At 40.6% G+C, this 23,887-nt stretch overlaps 1 protein-coding gene across 5 annotated transcripts in view; it reads left to right on the forward strand.

Annotated features, from left to right (window-relative positions):
- Positions 1 to 23,887, forward strand: part of KIAA2012 (KIAA2012 ortholog) — a 124,074-nt gene that overhangs the window by 30,509 nt on the left and 69,678 nt on the right. For 4 of the 5 annotated variants that reach the window (XM_069983293.1, XM_069983298.1, XM_069983295.1 and 1 more), the window contains exons 7-11: positions 876 to 985; positions 3,050 to 3,260; positions 5,723 to 5,863; positions 18,438 to 18,629; positions 21,059 to 21,196. In XM_069983293.1, the coding sequence (XP_069839394.1) occupies positions 876 to 985; positions 3,050 to 3,260; positions 5,723 to 5,863; positions 18,438 to 18,629; positions 21,059 to 21,196 (792 nt within the window). The remainder of the gene's footprint in view (positions 1 to 875; positions 986 to 3,049; positions 3,261 to 5,722; positions 5,864 to 18,437; positions 18,630 to 21,058; positions 21,197 to 23,887) is intronic. The other variant, XM_069983296.1, reaches the window with a different exon arrangement.

Raw genomic sequence — 23,887 nt, forward strand, 5'->3', positions numbered from 1 at the left:
GTAAAAATTATGTCTGTCTTTCATAATAACGTCCTTCATTGAACACATAACGTCCATTATTTTTTAAATAACGGACGTTATTTGCACAATGACAGCCATTGTTATGAAAAGCGGCGTCATTTTTACATAGTGTAAACCTCACCGTACTAAGAGTAAAGCAGGTACTGCAGACTTTCTTTCTTAATACTTTGTCCATGCATTAAGGAAATTGGTTGGAAGTACCCAGCCATTCTCTACCCTCTGGAGCACCATCAAACCACAGTAAGTGGCACTTATTTCCAATCGGAGACTATGTCTGGTTTGCAAACATATTCCAAGGAACAAATGCTTGTTCATACTTACCTACCAGCATCTACTGTTCTATCTTCTATCCATTGGAAATCTTGTCACCAGCTAATGTAAAGTTACATGTAATACTTTCTTGTCCAGCACAACATGACGTCCGTCATTCGGGATTCCAGCCCATGATTTTACTTCCAAGCGTAACCAAATACCTACAGGCCTTTCTAACCTTGGCTTTGGTTATTGATATTGACTCCTCATTAATAAGAACTTAATAGAAAGACGACTTCTGTCCAAAAGTAAAATCAAAGGTTGTTTCACTTTTGGAATTGTTTTCTCTGTGGATACCTTTGGATGTCTAACGCCCTGGATGTTATAGTCAAACATGGTGGTACGAATGTTGAAGGATAATTCGCTGCATTAGTACCAGGACAATTTTCAGAAACCCAAAGGACCAAGTTGTTTGTTTGCGTTTATTATAAATATTTCGGATATTTTATAATGATATATTTAGCATATGTTATTTATTAATCTTATTACAGAAACCTGCATAGTGCTACATCTGTAATGTTCGGTAACAATTTGCTATACAGGTAAACAACAAAAGGATTATTTTGAACATTTTCCAGATGGAGGATTCTTACCACCAATTTCTCAATCTGTCAACCTAGAAGCAGAAGTCATGAAAGATCCAAATAATAAGGTAGGTTTTATTATTCTGGATTCCAGAAATTATTTTAAACTCCCATTTAAAGGGGTATTCCCATCTCAACTAACATGATTATAGGGCTCGTTAAGTAAAATATTTATCCAAATACATTAAGGCTATGTTCACACTACGTATATTTCAGTCAGTATATCTATATTTCAGTCAGTATTGCAACCAAAATCAGGAGTGGATTAAAAACACAGAAAGGATCTGTTCACACAATGTTGAAATTGAGTGGATGGCCGCCATTTAATGGCAAATATTTGCTGTTATTTTAGAACAACGGCTGTTATATTGAAATAATGGCCGTTATTTACTGTTATATGGCGGCCATCCACTCAATTTCAACATTGTGTGAACAGATCCTTTCTGTGTTTTTAATCCACTCCTGGTTTTGGTTGCAATACTGACTGAAATATACTGACTGAAATATACGTAGTGTGATCCCAGCCTAATAAAGTAAATGTGCTTCCTTCTCCTGATGCTTTCCCTCCCATTGTTGACAGCTCATTGTCTAGGTTATCGACCACCACTCTGCTTTAAAAGTAGTGGTCTGGCTAGTATGTTGCTATAATGTAGATGAATAGAGATATAGTGTAGATATACTGCAAGAGAGAGAGAGAGAGAGAGAGAGAGGTAAGTATAATGTTTATTATTTTACTTTATCCTATCACCACCAGCCACACATCGCTTTTACACATAGCAATGCATGGCCTGGTGGACAATGATTTTTAAACATGTTGAAAGACAACAATCAGCTGATTATTGGTTCTTCGGCTGCTTGTTCTTTTTTAATTACACAGGGCAATATCAGCCTGCAATCACTCTGTGTAGTAATAATAATAATAATCTTTATTACATGGGGTAATATCTGCCTGAATCGGCCTGTAATCACTCTGTGTAATAGGGCCCTTAGAGAACGAATTGTCAACAATAGGAGGGATAGAGCGACATATCAGGAGAAGAAAGCAAGTTTGCGAAATGAATGTATTGACAAAAAAATATATAACTTGATGAGCCCTACACGTTAAGCAATATTATTATTCTAGGAATACAAATCAGTTTATGTAACTAACAATTAATGCAGTGAAAAGTAAATGTCTCTCCCCTGACAGTCTGACAAATAGATTTTAACAACAACACGTGATGGAGTTTTTCTTGCTGTAAAGATAGTTTCCAGGATGTACAGATAACTTTTTATACCATGAATATAATATAAAGAATATTTAAAAAAAATGGCATTTTCATTAATGATTTTGCACTGTACACTGTTTATCACCAGTCCTGGTCCCTTTGTTTATAGATGTAAGCTGTGGTAACATGTTCATGTAATGGCAGCTAGTCACATTACATAGACCAATAACGTACCTTTGCATATACCTCAATGTGCACTAAAAAATAAAAGAGAGCATACTTTCCTCCATTGACCTTGTCGGGTCTTCTGGTCACCGCTGTGGTCCCATCTTTTCTCCTTCCAATGAGTTGAGCTGCTTGCTGAGCACTGTGATAGGCTAAGTGGGAGCCAATTGTTATTGGAAAGAAAAAGAATAGGACCACAGTGAGGACTGGAGGACCTGGCAGCGGCAGCAGCAGCAGCATGGGAGGTAAGTATTCTGTTCTTTTTCAGTGCAAAGGGAGGCCAGGTCAGATTAGGCTGTCAGTCACTATGCTAGGCAGGGTGTTAACTATATACTTGCTGGAAGAAATCTTCCCAGAGAATGAATGGGAGTAACCTGAATCAATTAAACCAAGCAGAAAAAAACCATGTTCACACTAGTAAAATGCAGACATGAGAATAACTAATGAGTACCTAAATTTTGCAGCATCAGCCGTAGGCGGGGGCAAGAGCTCAACACCAAGTTTTTATCAGGTACAATCCTGATCCTGGTGCATATTACTTCAGCCTTCTTTCACATAAAACCTGTGTGTTAGATGACTAAATTGCTAAAACCGGAGGTAGGCTTGGGTTGCACATGCATGCGTGTCATTCATACTCATGCTTTGAAATCCATACATTTCTTTTTTCAATGTTTCCAATGTTGATTTTTTTTTTTCCAGTTGCAAGAACCCTTAAAGTTACCTCCAATTATTCAAGAGTCTTCCAAATTACCACAAAGAAAGAGAAGACGTCAGGCCGCTGACCCACCAAAGGAACTCCTGGTTATACCATTACTCGTCCGTTTTGAGAATCAAAAAGTAACTCAAGAGGAGCAATCAAACGTGGATGAAACCACTAAGAATGGAATTCCTACTTCCAATAGTATTGAAGGTACAGTACACACACACTGCACACATTATATGGTAGTGATGCATGAGGGTGGAATATATTAAGCTTTGTTCACATCTGCTGTAGCGATGCACATTTGTAGTCAGGCACACAGAGCTGTTTTTCCTTTCAGACACCGGGGTGGAACCCTACAGGCCCCACGGTGAGTCAGTGGATCCACTAGTAGTATCGGTTGTACATCAGATCTGGCAATGCACTGTGGTTTCCATTATAAATGTAAGTCACAATAAAAGTGTGAACAAAGCAGTAGGCTAGTTTTGCGCTATAAGTATTGCAGATATTTATTTCCTGTCATTCTGTAATACCACTTGCTAATGCCATGATAATTATCCTGACATAAAATAAGTAGATTGTTTGCTATCTTAAAAACCAAGATGATACCAAGACTCTCATTGGTACATTTTATAGCTGATCCATGAATTTTATCTCATGAAGAAGATTCCTGTTGGTTCTTTTTCCTGTCCTTCTACCACCTGATCCTTTGACCTCTTTCTTTTCTATCTTTACACTACTTCCGACATCCACTGCCCCTACACTAACCCTCATTCCTAATCTGTCCCTGTCAGTTGTTATCTTTACTGCTCCATGTATATCCTCCTCCGGCTTTTATCTAAACAAATATGAAAAAAAATATATTTAAACTCAAAATGACTGTGTCATACATGTAATAGGTGATTGCTAAAAGCCATGCACATGCTGCAGTAACAAGCCTATTCAGACGTGGAACGGATTTTTCCTTACTAAAACAAATCTGCCCTGTTCAAATTATGTTATATTGATGAATACTGGTTTATAATAAGCTCTATACATATTAGACCAAATGTATCAATCTGTCTTTGACAAATATCAACCAATCACAGCTCGGCTTTTAACCCCGTGCCTCTACAGCCATTTTTGGCCTGAATGAAAGGCTATTTTTCATTTTTGGGTTTTCTTTTTTCTGTTTTCTAAGAGCCATTGCACTTTTATTTGTCCACCTACATGAGTGATTGGGGCGTCATTTTTGCGCCACAATCTAAATCCCCTCACCTCATCCCATGTCAGCAGCTCTGGCTCCTCCATATCCCAAACTTTCAATGGCATTACAGTTCAGTGAGTTTTAGTGATCAGAAATGGAGTGTTGGTCTGTTAAGAGATGGCACTTTGGTTGGGAAAGATGTCCAGAACATATAGATGCAAATGGTTAGCCAATAGGTCTCTATTGAGTCCCACCAATCTGCCAGTAGCCAATGATACTTATAGGGAATGTGTGACTAGGTATATTCTGCCTTAAATGAGGGCAGCATAAACTAGTGATAGAAATGCTGTACAAATCAGTGTATTACTTCCATCATCCTTTTTATCAGTTCTTCTCATATGCAGGAGAATATGAGTCATGCCGCAACCCCTTCCCTTCCCTCTAACTCCTGAATGAAAGTTGACCAGCATTGATAGATAACTGCCAATCAGCAGCTGGTGGGCGGAGTTTTCTGCTTCTCATTAATATCCAGGACTACTGGGCTCATGCACATAATGAAGAGAACTACTTATTGTTTATATTATTCAGGATATCTCTGAATCAGCTGCACAGAACAATGTAAGTGATACATCATTCTGTTCAGCTTCTCTGTCCCTAGTTTATGCTACCCTTAGATAGAACCACATAACCCTACTGACACAGTCTCTTTAGTCTCCATATTTAATAAATACTGGTCACTAAATATCAGGAGCTAGCTGTTCCTAATACATTAATCGTTCAGTATATGATTCCATAGCGGGGTATAAAACTTTTTTTTTTTATTTCAAGATTTTAAAATCCTAAGAATTGTAGCAGTTTCCCCATATTATGGATGTGCTGTTTATCGTGATCAAAACCGAACAAGCCACATGCTCATATTGTTTGAATGACTTGCTCATCCAGCTGCAGAATGGAAACGCTGCTTAACCTCAAAGATTTTTTGTGGGCTGCAGAATTCCTGGTGATGAGACGCTCTGTCAGTCCTCAAAGCTTTGTGTTTTACTTCTTGCATTCCAGGACATTTATTTCTATTGATTATTAGCCAAGCAGATAACCATTAGAAGTTTGTGTGTTCTTAACCTTGTTTCTCACATAATATAAATGAGCCGAACTGTTCAGATTTTTGTACAGATGCCAATGGTCCACTAGTGTAATACTATTCATTTAAAGAACAAAACCCTTCTGAAGATGACACAGGAAGATGGGTTCCTGTTTCATTTGTATAGTATAGTAGCCCTAAATAAACATACATACAAAGATTTCTTGTTGGCTTTGATTCAAAGTAGGCAAACATGTTGTGTTGTCTCTATCTTTCGTGTGTTTTCCCTGAACAGTTTTATTCTATCTAGTAGCCTTATTTAGATCAGGTGTGCAATACTATTGTTCTCCATTGTTTTCTTTTGTATCCATTTTTGTGAAAATATTTAATAACATTATGTCCTTTTAGAGCCCACTGAGGACGTATCAAAGGTGGAGGAGGGATTCAATGAGGAGCAAGTGCCTACCAGTCAAGTACCTATAGCAGCAGCAGAGAGCAGAATCAAAACCCTTCAGATGGATATTGATTGGAACGTGGATCCTAACACAGGTACCCCATTCTTACAGCTCATAAATACACAATACTATTGTACAATGAATGTGTATAGAAAGCTGCAAGTGCACATGTTGGGGGACATTTATCATGACCTCCCCCATTCACTGCGCCGGATTTACTAAGAGGTGCACGCCTCTTAGGTAAATCCAGCAGAAACTGTGCCTGCCACTGGAGCTGGCCATGCCTTCTCCCTGCCATTTTACCACCCCGCCCGCCCAACGAAGCGAACGAGGCATACATGACGGGCGCCAGGAAACATCTTGATAAATGTGCCCCATCGTTTTGTCCATGGTCTCTAGGTGCAGAAAAAGAGTCAGTAAATTACTGCAGTAATATATAATTTTTTGTACACATTCAATAACTGATTATTCGACCGGTCAGTTAAGTCTCTCCCATCCTCTCCCTATTCTCCATACACTTGAATATTTAACAAGGATTATTATTAAACCAATGGTCGAACCTGATGCAAGCAGTGGATATGGCTGACAAAAGTATAAAGTGTAAAGGCACCTTTTTTTATATGCTTTTTTCACACTTGGATTCAGGAGAGCCATATTCTTTTCTGTAATTAGTCACTAGAAAGTACTGCTATTATCATTCAGAACTGATAAAAGGTTATCCTAACTGGCAACACTGAAGATTAAGTAGCAATTACATCATAGAAATGATTATATTTATAGATGGTAATTCACACAGGCACAGCATCTGCAAATGTTTCTTGAGTTTATCAGAACTGGAAAAAATAGGGTTAAAGTAGCGATCACATGTGAGCAGGGATTATACTCGGCTTCCTGTTAGTCTTCTCATTGAAGAAAACTACAGTTGTTCTCTCCTCAGTCTGAAATCACTATTTACAAGGAACAAATAATTGCCTTCAACTATATAACAAATCTACTATAGATAAGGAAGAATGTTGAACCGTTTACATAAGTGCCTATCAATGATCTCCTTACAAAGCTATCATCCATCTTTCCTGTTTATAATCCTCCAAGTGGTGGAGGAGGTCACTTTCTTAAAGGTGGTCATTTTGGCCCATTGCATGAACATGCCAATGTAAATGGACGCTTTTGGTACAAGTGCGGAATGTACACTACATGTCATACATAAAATGCTGCATACCACTATAGACAATTATTGGCTGTAGTATAAGTCAAAGTAAATAGTTAAGCAACGTCCACTTTCCGTCAGTTCATAAAATATTGACTGCCTGTAAGGGCTGTCATTGTGAAAGAGAACTGTCTATAAGAAACAATAACTCAGCTGTGAAGCAGTAGGCCCCACAAGCTTATAGAACAACAAGTACAGTACAGAAGCCTATAAAAATCATCTGTGCTCAGTTGCAACACTTACTACTGCTCTCCAAGTTCCTTATGGAAGCAAGATCACAAGAACTAAGTGTGGGAATCATTATGGATAGGGTTTCCATAACTGAGCAACAAACACAAGAATGACAGCATGTGCAAATGAAAGTATTAGTTGTCGTGGTGCAAAGCATTGGACATATCGGGGGTTTATGGATAAAACTGTCAGTAAAAAAAACACAAAAGAAGCCTATATGGTTTGTGCTTTGTGGGAAGGAATCTGCTAGATTGGCGCTCACTTACAGGGCCTATTAGTCCTATACAGAGCCTTTAGTCCTACACTAATCTCTAGATATAAGGCTAAGGGCCCTTTGACTTAGGCTGACAGAACACAAGAGTTGGTGTCAATGTTATAATCAGCACACATTTAATCTTTAGTCTTATCCCAGGTACTTAAGGCTGGGATCAATGATATTATTTTATTTAAGTATTGGTCCTTATTTTGGAGCTAATTTAGTTACTATTGTAGCTAAAAAGAAGATAGATCAACACAGAGAAAAATTATAATGTTTATGTAACATCCGCCCCCATTCAGACTTCTGCGTCATCCCCTTGCCGTAAAGTACGGCTGAGGAGGCATATTCAGCTATGATCTTGTTGTGCCAGGTCCATTGCTCTGCTGCAGCAATGAAATCTTTACCACACCCATCTCTACCTCTGCTGAGATTCCTTTGGCTATCAAACTATTAAATTGGGTCCAATCATGCTTGGGGCAGATTCCTTGCATCCCATAAACAGTTTTCCCACCCAGTCACTAGCGCTTGCTATTAGTCTCAGTTTGAGCATGCTAGCATTTCTTAATCTTCTTTATTCTGACCCTCTGCTATTAGTATTTTACTATTCTCCTGGTTCTGATTTTGTATTTCGCTGCTCGATTTTGACCCTTGGCTAGTTCACTACCTGTATTTGTTTGCCTTGTCTTGTTTGTATTCTGTGTCTTCACCTAGAAGGGGCCATTGTCCTTTCCTGCTTAGAGTAGTTGAGGCAAGTAGGTAGGAATAGCTGAGTAGGTTAAGCATTAGGGCCCACTGTCCTTGTCTCACACCTTCCTCCTGGCATTACTGCAGCAGATGTTGGCATAACAGCTAACTTCTAAAAGTTATAATGCTACATTATAACTGCTCACTCCTCTCCATCAGCTCTCATGACAGTTCTTCACCCAGTGTGGCTAAAGAACTTGGCTCTACACAGCAGACTATCTCTCTTTACAGTATGTCTGAAAAAAGCCGCTGTATTCTTTTCTCTGCTTTTGGCATTGTTCAGCCCAAGACAACATCTCATTCTTCCCTAAATGCTCCAAGAAATATATGTTTGTATATGTGTATATGACAGGGAGATGGTGATCTAGGTTTTAGGGGCTGGTCAGTGGTGGTGATATCACTTGGAGGTGATCCAGCCACCCCTCCGGAGATAGCAAAGAATGAAACATTGTCACAGGAGAGAGGGAGGAGGTCAGGGAGCTTCTGAGACAATGCCACATTATGTAGTCCTTTCATTTTTAACTTTCTGTCAAGTTATATGTCTTGGAGTTATCCAGGATTAGGAAAACATAGCTGCTTTCTTTCAAAAAAAGCACCATGCCTGTCCTTGGGGTACAGGTGGTATTACAACAGGGGTATATTCACTGCAGTTTTCAGTTTTCCTATTAAGCATAGATTTTCCTGCAGTCTCCTCCCTATAATCACAGACAGAATTGCAATAAAAAATGTCTTATCTAAATAGGACAGGAGATTAGCCTTCCACTCCCTGTGGAATAACCTCTGCACAGGTCATTGAGCATGCCAAGGAAACCATTTGTATCAATAAGGTCTGGGCTAAACTATGGTGCTTATGTCCATGAAGCTTGCAATACAGCATATCGCTAAATGCTCTTATAAAAAAAAACAACAAGGCAAGATGGTTGCTCATAATAATTCACTAAAATAAAATTAAATTAGGATCAAAAAAAGTAACTCATTGGGAAAAAAGGAAATGTTCCAGTATCTGGCTTTAATCAGTAAAAGAAAAAAAACTAAGCGATACATTCACCTTAAAAAGTCACAAAGCTATTGTTTTTGTTACAAATATAGGGCTGTTTTTAGTCCCCTACTTTTACCTAAAATAACTTTTTTTTACAGACCACAGTGCAGTAAAGTTATTGTTGGCTAGTAAAAGAAAGTAGTATTTTTAGGCATCTAAAATTTATAAGTGCTTGCAGGCCTCGCATTTTTGCCAAAATCTAATTAAGGTAGCATACAATGATCAGCTATAACATTAAAACCTAATATTCTGTAGGTTTTACTTATGCTGCCAAGACAGCTCTAACCCATCAAGACTCTACAAGACCTTTGGAAATGGTCTCTAGTATCTGGCCCCAAGAGGTTAGCAGCTGTGTCCTGTTTGTGGTCCTTGGGTTTGCTGTAAAGCATAATCTTTAAATGTTGTTAAAAAAAGCTAAGGCAAATCACCGCCTCCAACTCGGTCAGCCAATCAATGGCTGCATCTCTGGAGTGACAGCCCACTCAGCAAATCAATGGCTGCATCTCAGGAGTGACCGCCCACTCAGAAAATCAATGGCTGCATCTCAGGAGTGACCCGCTCAGCTAATCAATGGCTGCATCTCAGGAGTGACAGCCCACTCAGCCAATCAATGGCTGTGGCGCTGTCCTGTCTCAGTCAGTCAGTGATTGGCTGAGAGGGCTGCCACTCTCATATCGGGAGTGACAGCTTCTCATATCAGAATTGACATTGTAGAAAGGCAGCCGGCTTCAGAGTCGACAGCAGAGTGTAGTTAATGGAAGAAAAAGAGTGCTGCACCTCACACCTATGGCTGATACTAGTGCCCCTAGGCTAAATAAAAAACACATCAGAATTTTGTGTATGAATTGATCAAGCCATACTGCCCCATGTACCTCGTGCCGGTATCTGATACACATATCAGATACCGGCACGAGGTACATGGGGCAGTATGGCTTGATCAATTTATACACAAAATTCGGATGTGTTTTTTATTTAGCCTAGGGGCACTAGTATCAGCCATAGGTGTGAGGTGCAGCACTCTTTTTCTTCCCTGAACCGCATTTTGTTTCTCTCTTTTCTCCGTGTTTTTGCACTCCTCCTGGTGAGACCCACATGACCGCAACTAGCAGCAGACACCTGAGTGCACATGGTTTTAATCCCTCCTGTTTTTTCCCATTCTGTCTGTAGCAGCTATGGTGAGTGCAATACCTCATCCAGACTTGTGCTGTTTGGGGGCGACCTTCTCCGCCGGCAGTGCTGGCCGGGTTCTGGTGTGGTGTTTTTGGGTCTGGTCCTGTGGCATGGGGGTCGCAGGGCCGTCCCATGGCCCCCGTTCCCTGGCTGTGCATGCCTGCAGGGTTGGTGGCCACTGACTGGCACGGTGTGGACTTAGTGTAGGGACCCATGTGTATCAGATACCGGCACGAGGTACATGGGGCAGTATGGCTTGATCAAATTATACACAAAATTCTGATGTTTTTTATTTAGCCTAGCGGCACTAGTATCAGCCATAGGTGTGAGGTGCAGAGCTCTTTTTCTTCCCTGAACCGCAGAGTGTAGTTAATACTGTAGATACTCGCTAATATCTATCCAAGACCAATACATTAGCGAAAGAGGTATGGTTTATCTATTGTATGTATTGTTATCTCTATACATAAAACATTTGCACTGTATACAATTAAAGTAACTCTGTACCCACAATCTGTCCCCACCAAACTGTTTGTACCTTCGGATAGCTGCTTTTAATCCAAGATCTGTCCTGGGGTCCGTTTGGCAGGTGATGCAGTTATTGTCCTAAAAAACAACTTTTAAACTTGCAGTCCTGTGCCCTACGGGAGTATCTGTGCCCTAGCTTTGCACCACCCCTCCGTCCCTCCTCCCCACCCTCTTCATCATTAGGAATGCCACTGGAACATTTTCTCTATGCTGAACATTGCACAGGTGCCTTAATGATCCAGCCCATGTGCCGGGCTAAACAGGTGGGGAATAGGAGACAATCTGCATGGAGCATTCCTAATGATGAGGAGGGCGGGGAGGAGGGACAGAGAGGGTGTGCCAGCCTCATGCATACACAATCTAGGCCACGCCCATAGGGCACAAGGCTGCCAGTTTAAAAGTTGTTTTTTAGGACAATAACTACATCACCTGCAGATCTTGGATTAAAAGCAGCTATCCAAAGGTACAAGCGGTTTGGGGGGGTCAGATTGTGGGTACAGAGTCGCTTTTAAGCATTACTATCATTTGTACAATTTTAATTTTACATTTTTGACCCACTGCGATTGTTATAACTGGGTGATGCACATAGAAGCCAGCCAGGCTGGACAGATAGCCAGAGAGTGGAGCATCCTTCACGCCCTTCAACCAATTATGACTCAAGATTACAGCAGATCTCAGGACTCAGTACAATACAAATTTTCGACATGTCGGGACAACATATTAAAAGTTTGTATAAATAAAAGTGCTGATTTAAGCCAATTAGTAATATGAAACCCCTTACAATATGGCAGCTATTATATGAGGAAAGACAAAATGTGATTTTATTCATCCCTTTTAGATTTCTGTTAAAGAACTTTCTAAAACGTTTTTATGATTCTGTTATTTTAGGTTTAATTTTTCCTTTAATGAAATTGTAAATGATATGGGGAAAAAAATCTATGAACTGAAATAAAGCCCCATAACCCACAAATCTTACCAGGGTTGAAATGCAAGTGATCTCATTTATTTACCATAATACTTTATAAGTGATCATGGATGAAACTATACAAGCTCAAGAGGCAAATCAATCATCTCCTCTTTATTCTGAGATCATATGAACATTTCATGGGGCTCTATTTCAGCACTCTCTGAGAACACTCCAATACAAGGGTCCTAAAGGGACAAGTTATTGCTGCCAAATTCTTTCTAAAACAAAGGTTTTAAATTAGTTTAGTCACGTTTCGTATCCTGATCTTGTGCCAAGGATTGTACTGGAAGTACCAGAGAAGTATGTGTGTGTATATGACTCATACACTGCTTTAGATTCAATCCCTGTAATATATTTTAGAGGGAAAGTAAGATCAGGAGTGAAATGTACACTGACCAGCCATTACATCAAAACGTGGTAACGATGATCATCTAATCACAATGGCACCTGTCGGTGGGGTGGGGTGTGTTGGGCAGCAAGAGATTAGTCAGTCAGTAGGAAGCAGGAAAAATGAGCAAGCGAAAGGGTCCTTTTAGGGTCCATTTACACAGAAGGATTATCTGACAGATTATCTGTCAAAGATTTGAAGCCAAAGCCAGAAATGGATTTGAAAAGAGGAGAAATCTCAGGCTTTCCTGTATGACCTGATGTCTGTTCATAGTCTGTTTCTGGCTTTGGCTTCAAATCTTGGCAGATATTCTGTCAGATAATCTTTCTGTGTAAATGAACCCTTACATGTATCAATTTTTGGCCGTCCACAGCCGCAAACAGGTGCCGATCAGTGAGATTTTTGTTAGTTTGTGGTGCCTTTAGAAGGCATAATGAATGAAGTGGCCGGGCTGCATAAACAAACACTGTATCGTTTGTGCGGACATTTAAATATATTGCTATTGGCCCCACTGTCTGTTTATAAAGGCAGTCAATGCAAAGGGTGCAATCAGCCAAAAACCTGCATTTTTCTGCTCCGACTGATCGCTGTCAGGCTGAATACTCCTTAACGATTAAAGACCCCTATATAAGGCCCTCACAGCTGTAGGCCAAGGAATAGGGAACCTTTGGCCCTTGAGCTGTTGCAAAACTACAATTTCCATCATGTCTGGACAGCCAAAATGCATGATTTGAATTGTAGTTTTGCAACACCTGGAGGGCAGAAAGTTCCTTATCCCTGCTCTAAGCCACTTTAAGGGTCACATTGTGTTGTCTAGATGAGAACATCTCCAACATGGCAGGTCGCGTGAATTGCTCTCTTTATATACAGTATATAAAGTATGCAGTATATAAAGTGTATATACACATAAAGTAAAGTATAGATAAAGTATACAGTATATAAAGTAATAACCAGTAAACTGACAGCAGGGTCATTTATGTGTGTGGGGAGTGAAAAAGGTGGCCTAATGTGATAAATCTTGGTGGATGGCTGGATGCAAGTATGTTGCTTAGCCAGGTAAGAGATAGCATAAGACTGAGGTCAAGCAATGTTCTGCTGTAAAACATTGAGTTTCATGTGGGTGTTTCCTCTACCTATAAGGCCAAGTACATGCCTTTAGATTAACATCATCCTCTAATAGCAGTACTCTCTTTTAGCAGTATGTGCGCCGCCACACTGCAAAATTGTTCAGAAATGGTTTAAGAAACATGACAAAGATTGCATGGGTCCCTGCAGCACTGTATATAGTGCTGGTTCCCTGCAGCACAGTATAGAGCTACTGTACAGCTCGTGGAGCATACCAGCCGCAACACTAGCTTCATAAAGGTGAAAAAGACGTTTTTTATGCTGTGCGAGACCAGAAGAGGGGTCGCAACTAGTCATCTGGGTAAGGAGCCGCCTGTGACTAGTCCTGGCCACGCGTTAGTGGCTTCTCTGTCTGTCAATCATCCCTGCTCTGCACGCTGACAGGAAGAGAGCTGTGACTAGTCACTGGTAGCTCCATTGCTGCCCCTCTCACAGTCTTGTGCGGGATAAAATAACTTATTTTTCCCATTTTAAAAGCTAGGCTGCAGCCGCGGCTGGTATGCTCCACAAACTGCACAGTAGATCTGTACTGTGCGGGTGGGATCCCGCCTCCTTCACTGAGTGGCTGAGCGGATCCCCCCTCCTTCACTGAGTGGCTGAGAGGACCTGAGACGTCACGTCTTGGGCCCGCGTCAGACACCCGGAAGCGTCCGGAAACCGGGCACCGGAGCGCCGCGATGTGGGACCCGCCACTGGAACCGGGGAGGTGAGTGGACATCTTTTCCCTCGGTCACCTGGTCCCCGGTCCCTGCGCAAAAGGGCCCCCACGCTGGAGTACCCCTTTAAAGTCAAGTTTTCATATTTTGATTCGCTTTAAATGCCGTTATGGATTATTTCATATGTACAGATCTGTGATTTTTGGCAATTGACTTCTGTTCTCATGATCAGAGGTCAGACAGGTCAGACTACTACCAATCGCCTAGTTGTCACCTGTCTTGGAACAACTTGGGACCAATTGTCAAGTGATGATATACCTGCTGAATATGAGGTTCTTCCTGTGCAGCCATGGCTCCTAGCCACCAAGCTGTCCAGGGAACTCCAGCCAGCTCTATTAACTTGAAAGAAATAATTGTAAAATTAATTATAAGCCTGATAAACCATTAATGACCTTCAGTAACGTGATATAATGTATATTGCACTAAATATGAATTGTAATCTGATGAAAAATGGTTTAATTTAATTATAAACTGTTGGCATACATTACATAATATATTTATGCTATGCATGTGTGCTATACATTACATAATATATTTTTATCAAATTGAAATTTAGTCCTTAGCTTCTTAGTTTCTTTAAAGTCATTTCTCCACTTCTCTAATTGGTTTTCTATACTTAGGTGCAAGATCTTTGGGCAATGTACTGTACATTCTCTGCTCATTAAGACAAGCTGAAATATTAATAGAGATAGAAAAGCTTAAGCCCTCTCTACAGTTGGCAAAATTTTCATCCTCACCTATGAGCAACTTCTTTTCAACAGTTCTTTCAAGAAGGCTTTTTTAATTTATTAATTTATTGCATGGCTACAGTAGTCATTCTAACCTTTGGTATTTTACCAATCACAGCTAGTTAAAGGGGTATTCCAGTAAAAAAAAAAAATCAAGCTAACTAGTGCCAGAAAGAAATACAGATATAGGCAATTTTACACAGTCCTTTTAATGTTTTGACTATTAGAGCGACTCTGTACCCACAATCTGCCCCTTTAAAACCGCTTGTACCGTCGGATAGCTGCTTTTAATCCAAGGTCTGTCCTAAGGTCCGTTCGGCAGGTGATGCAATTATAGTCCTAAAAAAACAACTTTTAAACTTGCAGCCCTGTGTCATATTGGCATGGCCTTGAGTGTCTATGCCCTAGGCTTGCACCGCCTCTCCTTCCCTCCTCCCCACCCTCTTCACCATAAGGAACGCCCCAGGCAGGATTTCTCCTATTCACCTGTGTGAACACTGCACGTGTTAGATTGTTAAGGCACCTGTGCAGTGTTCAGACAGGTGAAGAAAAGGAAAAATGCCGCCCAGGGACATTCCTAATGGTAAAGAGGGTGGGGAGGAGGGACAGAGAGGCGGTGCAAGCCTAGGGCACAGACACTTTAGGCCATGCCAATTTCACACAGGGCTGCAAGTTTAAAAATATTTTTTTAGGACAATAACTGCATCAACTGCTGAACGGACCCCAGGACAGATCTTGGTTTAAAAGCAGCTATCCAAAGGTACAAGCGTTTGTGGGGGACAGATTGTGGGTACAGTGTGGCTTTAAATTCAATCGACTTTTCAATTAAAGACACCCAAAAGGCCAATCAGTCCACCTAAACTAGAATAATGTACCAACAGCCGTCATTGCGGGCAGGCAAACAGCAAAATGACAGACCTCATTTTTTCTTTTCAAAAACGGAGAGGAAAAAACATTGGGGGAGATTTATCAAACTGGTGTAAAGTAGAGTTGTCCTAGTTGCCCCTAGCAACCAATCAGATTCTACCTTTCATTTTTCAAAGGATCTGTGTAGAATAAAAAGTGGAATCTGATTGGTTTCTAGGGGCAACTAAGAAAATTCTACTTTATACCCATTTGATAAATCTCCCCCTTGTGTGAACATAGCCTCATAAATTACAGATAAATACAGATAGTTTATTAATCACATTTGTGAGATAAAAAAATGTGTTCTATTAGAAGTTTTCATTTCACAGTGAGCAATGTAAAATTGCTAAATTTCTTGGTGTTTTTTCAAATTTACTTGTGTTTACTTTGTGTTTTCACACAAATTTTTTGTTTTTGTTTTTGAAGTAATTTTAGGGTACATTCACTTGTACCAGATCCACAGCGGATTTCACACTGTAAGTTTGCAGGGAAATCCGCTGCGGATCCTGTAGTGTGAAGCTGAAAGGGTCCCATACACACAGCGGATCCACTGCCTGTATGGGACCCTGCCCCTTTAACACCCCCCCCCCCCCCCACCGCCGCCTGCAGCCTCGGCCCTAAGCATACATTACCTGCTCGGCGCGGCAGCTGTGTGTGAAGCTCCCGACTCTCGTCGCCCCCATGAGCCAATCAGTGCTGCCGTGCACTGATTGGCTGATAAGGAGCTAGGGGAGCTGGGAGCTTCACACACAGCTGCAGCGGCGAGCAGGTAATGTATACTCGGGGCCGGGACTGCCGGCGGCGGGGAGTTAAAGGGGCAGGGTCCCATACAGGCAGTGGATCCGCTGCGTGTATGGGACCCTTTCAGCTTCACGCTACAGGATCCGCAGCAGATTTCCCTGCAAACTCACAGTGTGAAATCCGCTACGGATCCGGTACGTGTGAACGTACCCTTATAGTAAATTGTAGGGTGTCGTTACAAAGTACAGTGAAAAAAAACCTAAAAAGCCCTTGTAGAAACTTTGGTCTTATATGGAGTTATATGGTGGATCATAACAAATTCCATATTTGTGATTTAACTTTCAAAATGTTATTATGGATTGTTTCACATATTTAGGTAAGAAAATACACATTGGTCAGTATATTTTGTAAAGGATCTGATTAGCCTAAATTATTCGGCACAATGGTTATATTGGTTTAATCATTCTGAGTGCTCACAAGGTGATTTTAGTGCTCTCAATGCTGTTATTGAGCTGAGAGTCCCCTTTACATTTTAAGGGGCAGGACCAGGACTGAGTAGTTTGCCAGTAGTACACATGTAGTTTCTTCCTTTCCCTGACCTATCATATACTCCACTATATTATGCATGACATAGTGCTTGTGAGGGTGAACTGGACTGAACAAGTTTGCACCTGTGCTGGGCTTAGGAATCAGATAGGCCATAACATGGTGAAAAGTTGTTTAAAAGGACAATGACCATTTAAAGCAAATGTACCATCACCAAGACTGAACTTACCTGCTCAGTGACAGTGCGTAATTCCCAGTTGCGCGACCCTTTATTCAAAATGTCGCTCATTCCGGCTCTCTGCCTGCGTTCTGCTTGAGCATTGGGAGTACCCGGTGGGAGAGCCCACCTTGGAGCACTGGGAGTAGGCCCGGTTATCATCACACCGAAGGCACTGGGCCTTCCCCCAGTACTCGGGCCAGTGCTCTAGCAGAAAATAGGGCCTTGAAAAAAGGATCCTGTCGAAAGGACCTTGAAAAATCAGTCCTGTCGATGGTATACGCTTTGAATTTCAAATTTCTTCCTGGAAGAAATTATCTAACTCTTAGCAATGATAGCCTATCTTTTGATTTGGTTATCAATGTTGCATTGATGGGAGTCTGACAATTAGCTGTTTACTGCACTAGCTGTCTAATTACACTAAATTGTAAGCTCTGTATTTTAAATCCAATCTTTACATCTAGTGCCAAGACAGAACCTTCAAAAATTGGATTTTATCTTGTGATGTTCAAACCTGCACACTTTTAAAACATGTGTAGTGAGTTAGTGCATTGCTGAAACAACATGTCTTCCTTTGATGTCTTCCTCTCACATGTAAAGCGCATTAGTAATGCACCACCTTACTGTCAGACTGTGTGTTTTATATACTCTCGGAAATCAGTGTCTAGCTTAAAAATACATGTCAAAAGTTCAACAGAAGAGCATATTTAATGCAGCACGGGTATATAAAAAGTGCACCCAGAATACATAGTGGGGTAATTTCAAGGGGTTTTTCCCATTGTAGAAATTAATGGCATATCCTTTGGGATTCCCACTTGTTAACAGAATGGAGGGGGGGAGGGGGGTATCATGCCCTTAGAAGTGAACAGAGAAAGCATTTCTACTCATTTCTTGCTTTAACGTAGAGGCCAGCTCACTGGGTAAAATTAGGGTTAAGGGGATTTCCCTATAGGTGTCAGAGCACATTGTGTTTTTTTAGTATTTTACTTTGTCAAAATTAATTTTGGAATTTTAAAATTGAAAACGTGAATTTTAGGTAAGTATGAGCTGTAGCAGTATAGGACACACTAGTAGCATGTATGCTTCATGTGAAACTGATAAAAGAAATGTGTCAAGTCAGATATTGCAGCTATTTTTTTCTGTTACTTTCTTTTTTAAGATGGTGATATTCTAGCCCCAGAAGCCCCTTCACTAGGTTCACTACCTCCGATAAATGGCAAGAAGGGACCTGGGAACCAAAGCAGCATGGCAAATTTAAAGACACCCAATGCCAGCAATAACGCAAGTTCACTAAATTCAAAAGGAATGCCTACTGGTATCATCAGAGGATCTATACCTGAAGAACTGAAAGGTAAGGCAATATTGTAGTATCTTACAGAGTGTAATGCATTGTATGCTGAGTTTTTAAAGGGGTACTCAACTGATCTCAAAAAGTTATTTAGATTTGTAATTTAATTCTATTTAAAAATCTTAAGTCATTTAGTACCTATCAGCTGCTGTGTGTCCTGCAGGAAGTAGTATTTTCTGGAAAGTTCTTGTCAATGACAGAGGTGGCAGCAGAGAGCACTCTGTCAGACAGGAAAGAATACGCCACATACTGCAGGACATACAGCAGCTGATAAGTACTAAAAGATTTGTAAATAGAAGTAAATTTGAAATCATTATAACTTCCTGACACTAGTTGATTTGAAAGAAAAAAAACACCCAAGTACCGCTCCAACTGTCTTATACATGCGATCTATAGTACAAGATGTCCACCACTTTTATTACAGTAAAAAAAAGTGTCACTGCTGGAACTCTTAAAATCTACCAAGGAACCATGTGTTACTCCTTAAGTCTACCAAAAGTCAGACACTTACAGTTTTTAGACGAGAAAATCTACGTAAGAGAACTACCTCGATATATATTCATCATCTTTAAAGAAAGAAAAAAGTTGCAAGGCCTTCATCTTTCCTTTATACATTTGATACCTTTGCATCTGCTCCTAGCTTTGGCTCAAAAAAAAAAAAAAAAAAAAAGAACTGAACTAAAATCTGCCATAAATATTAGGAATTTTTTGAATGACTTGTCGTTCATGCTTGGTCTGTGAAAGTTGCCATCTTAAATAACAAAGCCTTAAAGAGATAATTCACCCCCCAAATTTTTTTCAAATCAACTGCTCCCAGCCAGTGCCAGAGATTTGTAATTACTTCTATTAAAAAATCTCAAGTCTTTCATTACTTATCAGCTGCTGCATGTCCTGTAGGAAGTGCTATTCTTTCCAGTCTGGAGAGCAGGAGAAGCTTTCTAGGGGGTTTGCTCCGGCTCTGGACAGTTCTTGTCACAGCCAGAGATGTCAACAGAGAGCACTTTGTCACACTGGAAAGAATACACCACTTTCTGCAAGACATACAGCAGCTGATAAGTACTAGAATACTTGACATTTTTTAATAGAAGTAAATTACAAATCTCTGGCACTTGCTGGGACCAGTCGAATTAAAAGAAACGTGAGTTAGCCCTTTAAATTACAATAACAAATTGCTGATCAGTCTTTTTTTTATCTGTGACCTGTGCTGGGCAACAATTCTGACAATAAAAATACAGATAAAGGCTATGTTCACACAATGTTTTTTCATCTCCGTTTAAAATTACATCCGTCATTTTGAGTCTAAAATAACAGACGTTATTTAGCAGCCTGACTTCCCCTTAGTGCACTGACGGGTTTTTGTACATTATATTAGTTTGGAATTACTAATTGACCTTTGGATGTGGCTTAATTAAAAAGTCTATTGAATTTAATAGTAAAAACGGAGACAGAACGGTGACAAAAGGAAAACTGTGTGTGAACTACAAATAAAAAAATGTCCGCTGTTTGCAAAAAATGTCAGAAAATGATGATCATGTTCATTATTTTGACACCCGCTGCAAAAACGTCCGTTATTCATTAGGCTGTGTGCATTGGAAGTCCGTCTTCCCATGGACTTCAATGCATGGCATTGCAGTCAGTAAAATCTCAGCAAAAACGGACGTTATTTTAAATATGAAAATCGGACGCCTTTTTAATATTTTTGACGTTGTGTGAACATAGCCAAAGAGTTATTACATAAGACCATTATAAGATACCATCAGCGAAAGCAAAAAACAAAAAATTATGCTTAGTTATATCATTATAAGTCATTATTATTATAAGTCAATTTCAGGCATTTATATATATTTTTAGATATTGCTAAGGGGGAGAAAACAAACAGCCTATCCTCGCCTACTATTTTCCCTCGGGGTTCATCCTGTGGCATCTTTTGGTACCCCGCTGAACACTTTGGCCACTACTCCCGAGATGGACATGTCTCAGCAGTGACCAATCACTGACTGAGGCAGGACAGTGCTGTGACCAATGATTGGCTGAGCAGGCTGTCACTGCCAAGATGAGTAGCAGGCAGAGAATTTAGCGGGGGACCAAAGACATAATAGGAGGCACCAGAGGAAGCATGGAAGGTGAGAATAGTCAGTTTAATATTTTCACTGCAACCCCAGCAATATCTGAAAGAGGTGCTCCAGGCACTCATATTTTTAAAGTGACAAAATGTGTTGTTTTTAGTAATACTATAATGTTATTTTCAGGTTAGGTATGGTGTACCTGTTTTTTTTCTTTGTTTTCCTTCTTTGAAAAAAAAAAAAAAAAAAAAATAATAATAATAATAATAATAATAATAATAATAATAAGTAGTTATCTGGGGTATTATCCCTCTTACTCCAGAAACTTATGAGAGATAAACTGGTTCCTTGTATGTCTGTTTTTTCTAGAGTGCTGTAAAGGCAGTTCTGTAGGTAGCCTCATAATGGGCCCTGATGGGGAAATTGTGTGCCTGTCTCTAATGGGAGCAACGCGGGATGCAGATATTGCCATTCGTTTTGATTTCATTCCTGAGGAGGAAGAAGAAGGTAACATTTATTATAGAATATGGGTGTATATGGACAGATACTTGTTTGTTTTTTAAATCCCCACAAAATATCACAGTACAGTGTGTGATATACCCCCCAAGCAGTGCCGTATACCACAATACAGCACAAAGTACACATCAGCAGCACCTACCATGCTATCTACTGCCAACTCAGGTTGTCCTCTCTCCCCCCTGCTCTTTGCCCTGGCTATTGAGCCACTTGCTAGAGCTTTGAATAAGAAGATTGAGGGCTTTGGAGACGGGGGGACAAAGAACAAGGTGGCATTGTATTCCAATGATTTGCTCCTGTTTCTGGGAAATACCAGGGTGGGTCTAGAGGAGGCAATGAGGGAGGTCAGCAGGTTTGGGGAATACTCTGGGTTGGGTATTAATTGGAACAAATCAGTGCTGCTGCTGTTGGATCCAGAGATTGAGGTTGAGCCAGGCCTTGAGTTACAGGTACTAAAACCGGAGGGCTCCTTTAAATATCTGGGAATTATGATTACTGCAGACATATACGGAGATTTGAAGAGCTGAATATTTCTCCTAGATTAAATAAAATGAAACAACAAGCCCAGATATGGAATAAATTACCCATATCGAGAGCGGACAGAATGGGGTTAATTAGAATGATATGGTTACCCCAGTTGCTGTATGTATTGGTAGGAGCACCAGTATGGCTGGGTAAACGGGTGTTTCGGAGGATAGAAGCTGTATTTAACATGCTTATCTGGAGAGGTAGAGGAACGCGTATTAGAATGAAATACTTAAAGGGAACCTGTCACCCCCCGTGCCGGGGTGACAGGCTCCCGACCCCCCGTTAGAGCCCCCTATACTTACCTAATCCCGCCGGGTCCCACTTCTGGATCCGGTCGGGTGACGGAGATCTCAGCCGCTGCAGCCCGGCGCGCGCGCTGAGAGATGAGTTCAACGCTCATAGAGAATGACGGAGCGCTGGACTCTCCTGTCATTCTCTATGGGTGTTGGACTCATCTCTCAGCGCGCGCGCCGGGCTGCAGCGGCTGAGATCTTCATCACCCGACCGGATCCAGAAGCGGGACCCGGCGGGATTAGGTAAGTATAGGGGGCTCTAACGGGGGTCGGGATCCTGTCACCCCGGCACGGGGGGGTGACAGGTTCCCTTTAACTCAACCTGAAGAGAAGGGAGGGCTAGCTATGCCTGATGTGTTTAGATATTATGTAGCAATGGTATTGACATGGCTGACTAAATGGAAAGAGGTGCAGGTACTGGCAAATTGGGTGGAAGAACAGAAGGGAGCAGCTGGTAACATATTTGAGGTGCTGGAAATGAAAAGTCAATCAGGGTACCCTAAATACTCCATACAGAGGATGCTGTTAAATGCATGGTGCCTTGTGAAAAAAGGGGATGGGGTGTTGGGGCTCTTGATTTTACACCTTCGAAACAATCACTATCCAGAATTGGAGGGGTTAGCAGACCCAGAATATTGGTTACAAAGTGGTTTGAGGTATGTGGAACAGTTTTTTACAGATGGAGTCTTGAATAAATATGAAGACCTATGCAAGTCCTCTGATAAGAAGCTGTGTAAATTAAGATACCTCCAGTTATATATGTCAGTAAGAACAGTAACAGATGTAAATAAATGGCGGGTGATGAGCTCCAAAGTGTTTACACAAGTCATCTAGATGGATGGTAAGGCTACAGGGAGAGTCACAAAAATGTATAAAATATTGGGCGCACTAGAAGATGGGAAACTTACAATGAAATTACAAGAAAAATGGGAAAAAACACTAGGGGTTAAAGAGCTGGAATTTTGGGAGGAAGTGTATAAATCTGCAAGGGATCATATCACAAATAGTTCAAATAAGGTGAAGTTTTTTGTAAATCATAGATTATATTATTCAATAAAAGATATGGTGAAGTGGAAAAGAAATAAAAGTCAAAAGTGTATAAGATGTGAAGACACGAACACAGATTTAGATCACCACTGGTGGTTTTGTCGAAAGGTGGTAACTTATTGGCACGATATTTTTTTAGTTATGACAAAGATTTTTGAGTTAAAGGTTGAAAAACAATATTGGGTGTGCAATATTGGGGGTGATGGAGGTGGACCTTACACCTAAAATTAGAAAAGGAATCATATATAAATTGTTCTTTGTTGCACGGTTAGTGATTTTAAGAAACTGGATTTTGCCAAAGGCCCCAACTGTAGCTGAGTGGAAGGAAGTAGCCAGCACTATGTTGGGACATGAGCTGTGGCATCAAAGGGGAAAGCGGGGGTACAATACTGTGAATAAATGTGTACAAGGATGGAAGCAATATTGGAGAAATGACGGTTAGTACCAGCGTTCTACGAATGTAGGAGAAGATATTAAGAAGTTTTTTTGTTTTTTTTTTCTCCCGCCATTGGTGTCCGAGGGGAGGGGGTGGGATTGGGGGTGGGGTATAATTAATATAGAATTGCGTACTCCATACTATACCTGATAATAAGTAAAAGATTTATGTCTAGGAAAGGAGTAAATGTTATTGAACTCAGACCATGGATGAATATATGTTATATTTGTAACCGGAGAAGGAAGAACCAGGGTGGCTTGTTAACCTTATGTTGATAATGGGTGAAAGGATGGGTTGTAGGTGGGACCGTGGGTCTGGACACAATCGGGAGAGAGGTAAAGGTAAACGACTGATTAAAAAATTTGAGGGATCGCCTCA

Source organism: Dendropsophus ebraccatus, chromosome 9, assembly GCF_027789765.1.
Source record: "Dendropsophus ebraccatus isolate aDenEbr1 chromosome 9, aDenEbr1.pat, whole genome shotgun sequence".
NCBI classification, from domain to species: domain Eukaryota; kingdom Metazoa; phylum Chordata; class Amphibia; order Anura; family Hylidae; genus Dendropsophus; species Dendropsophus ebraccatus.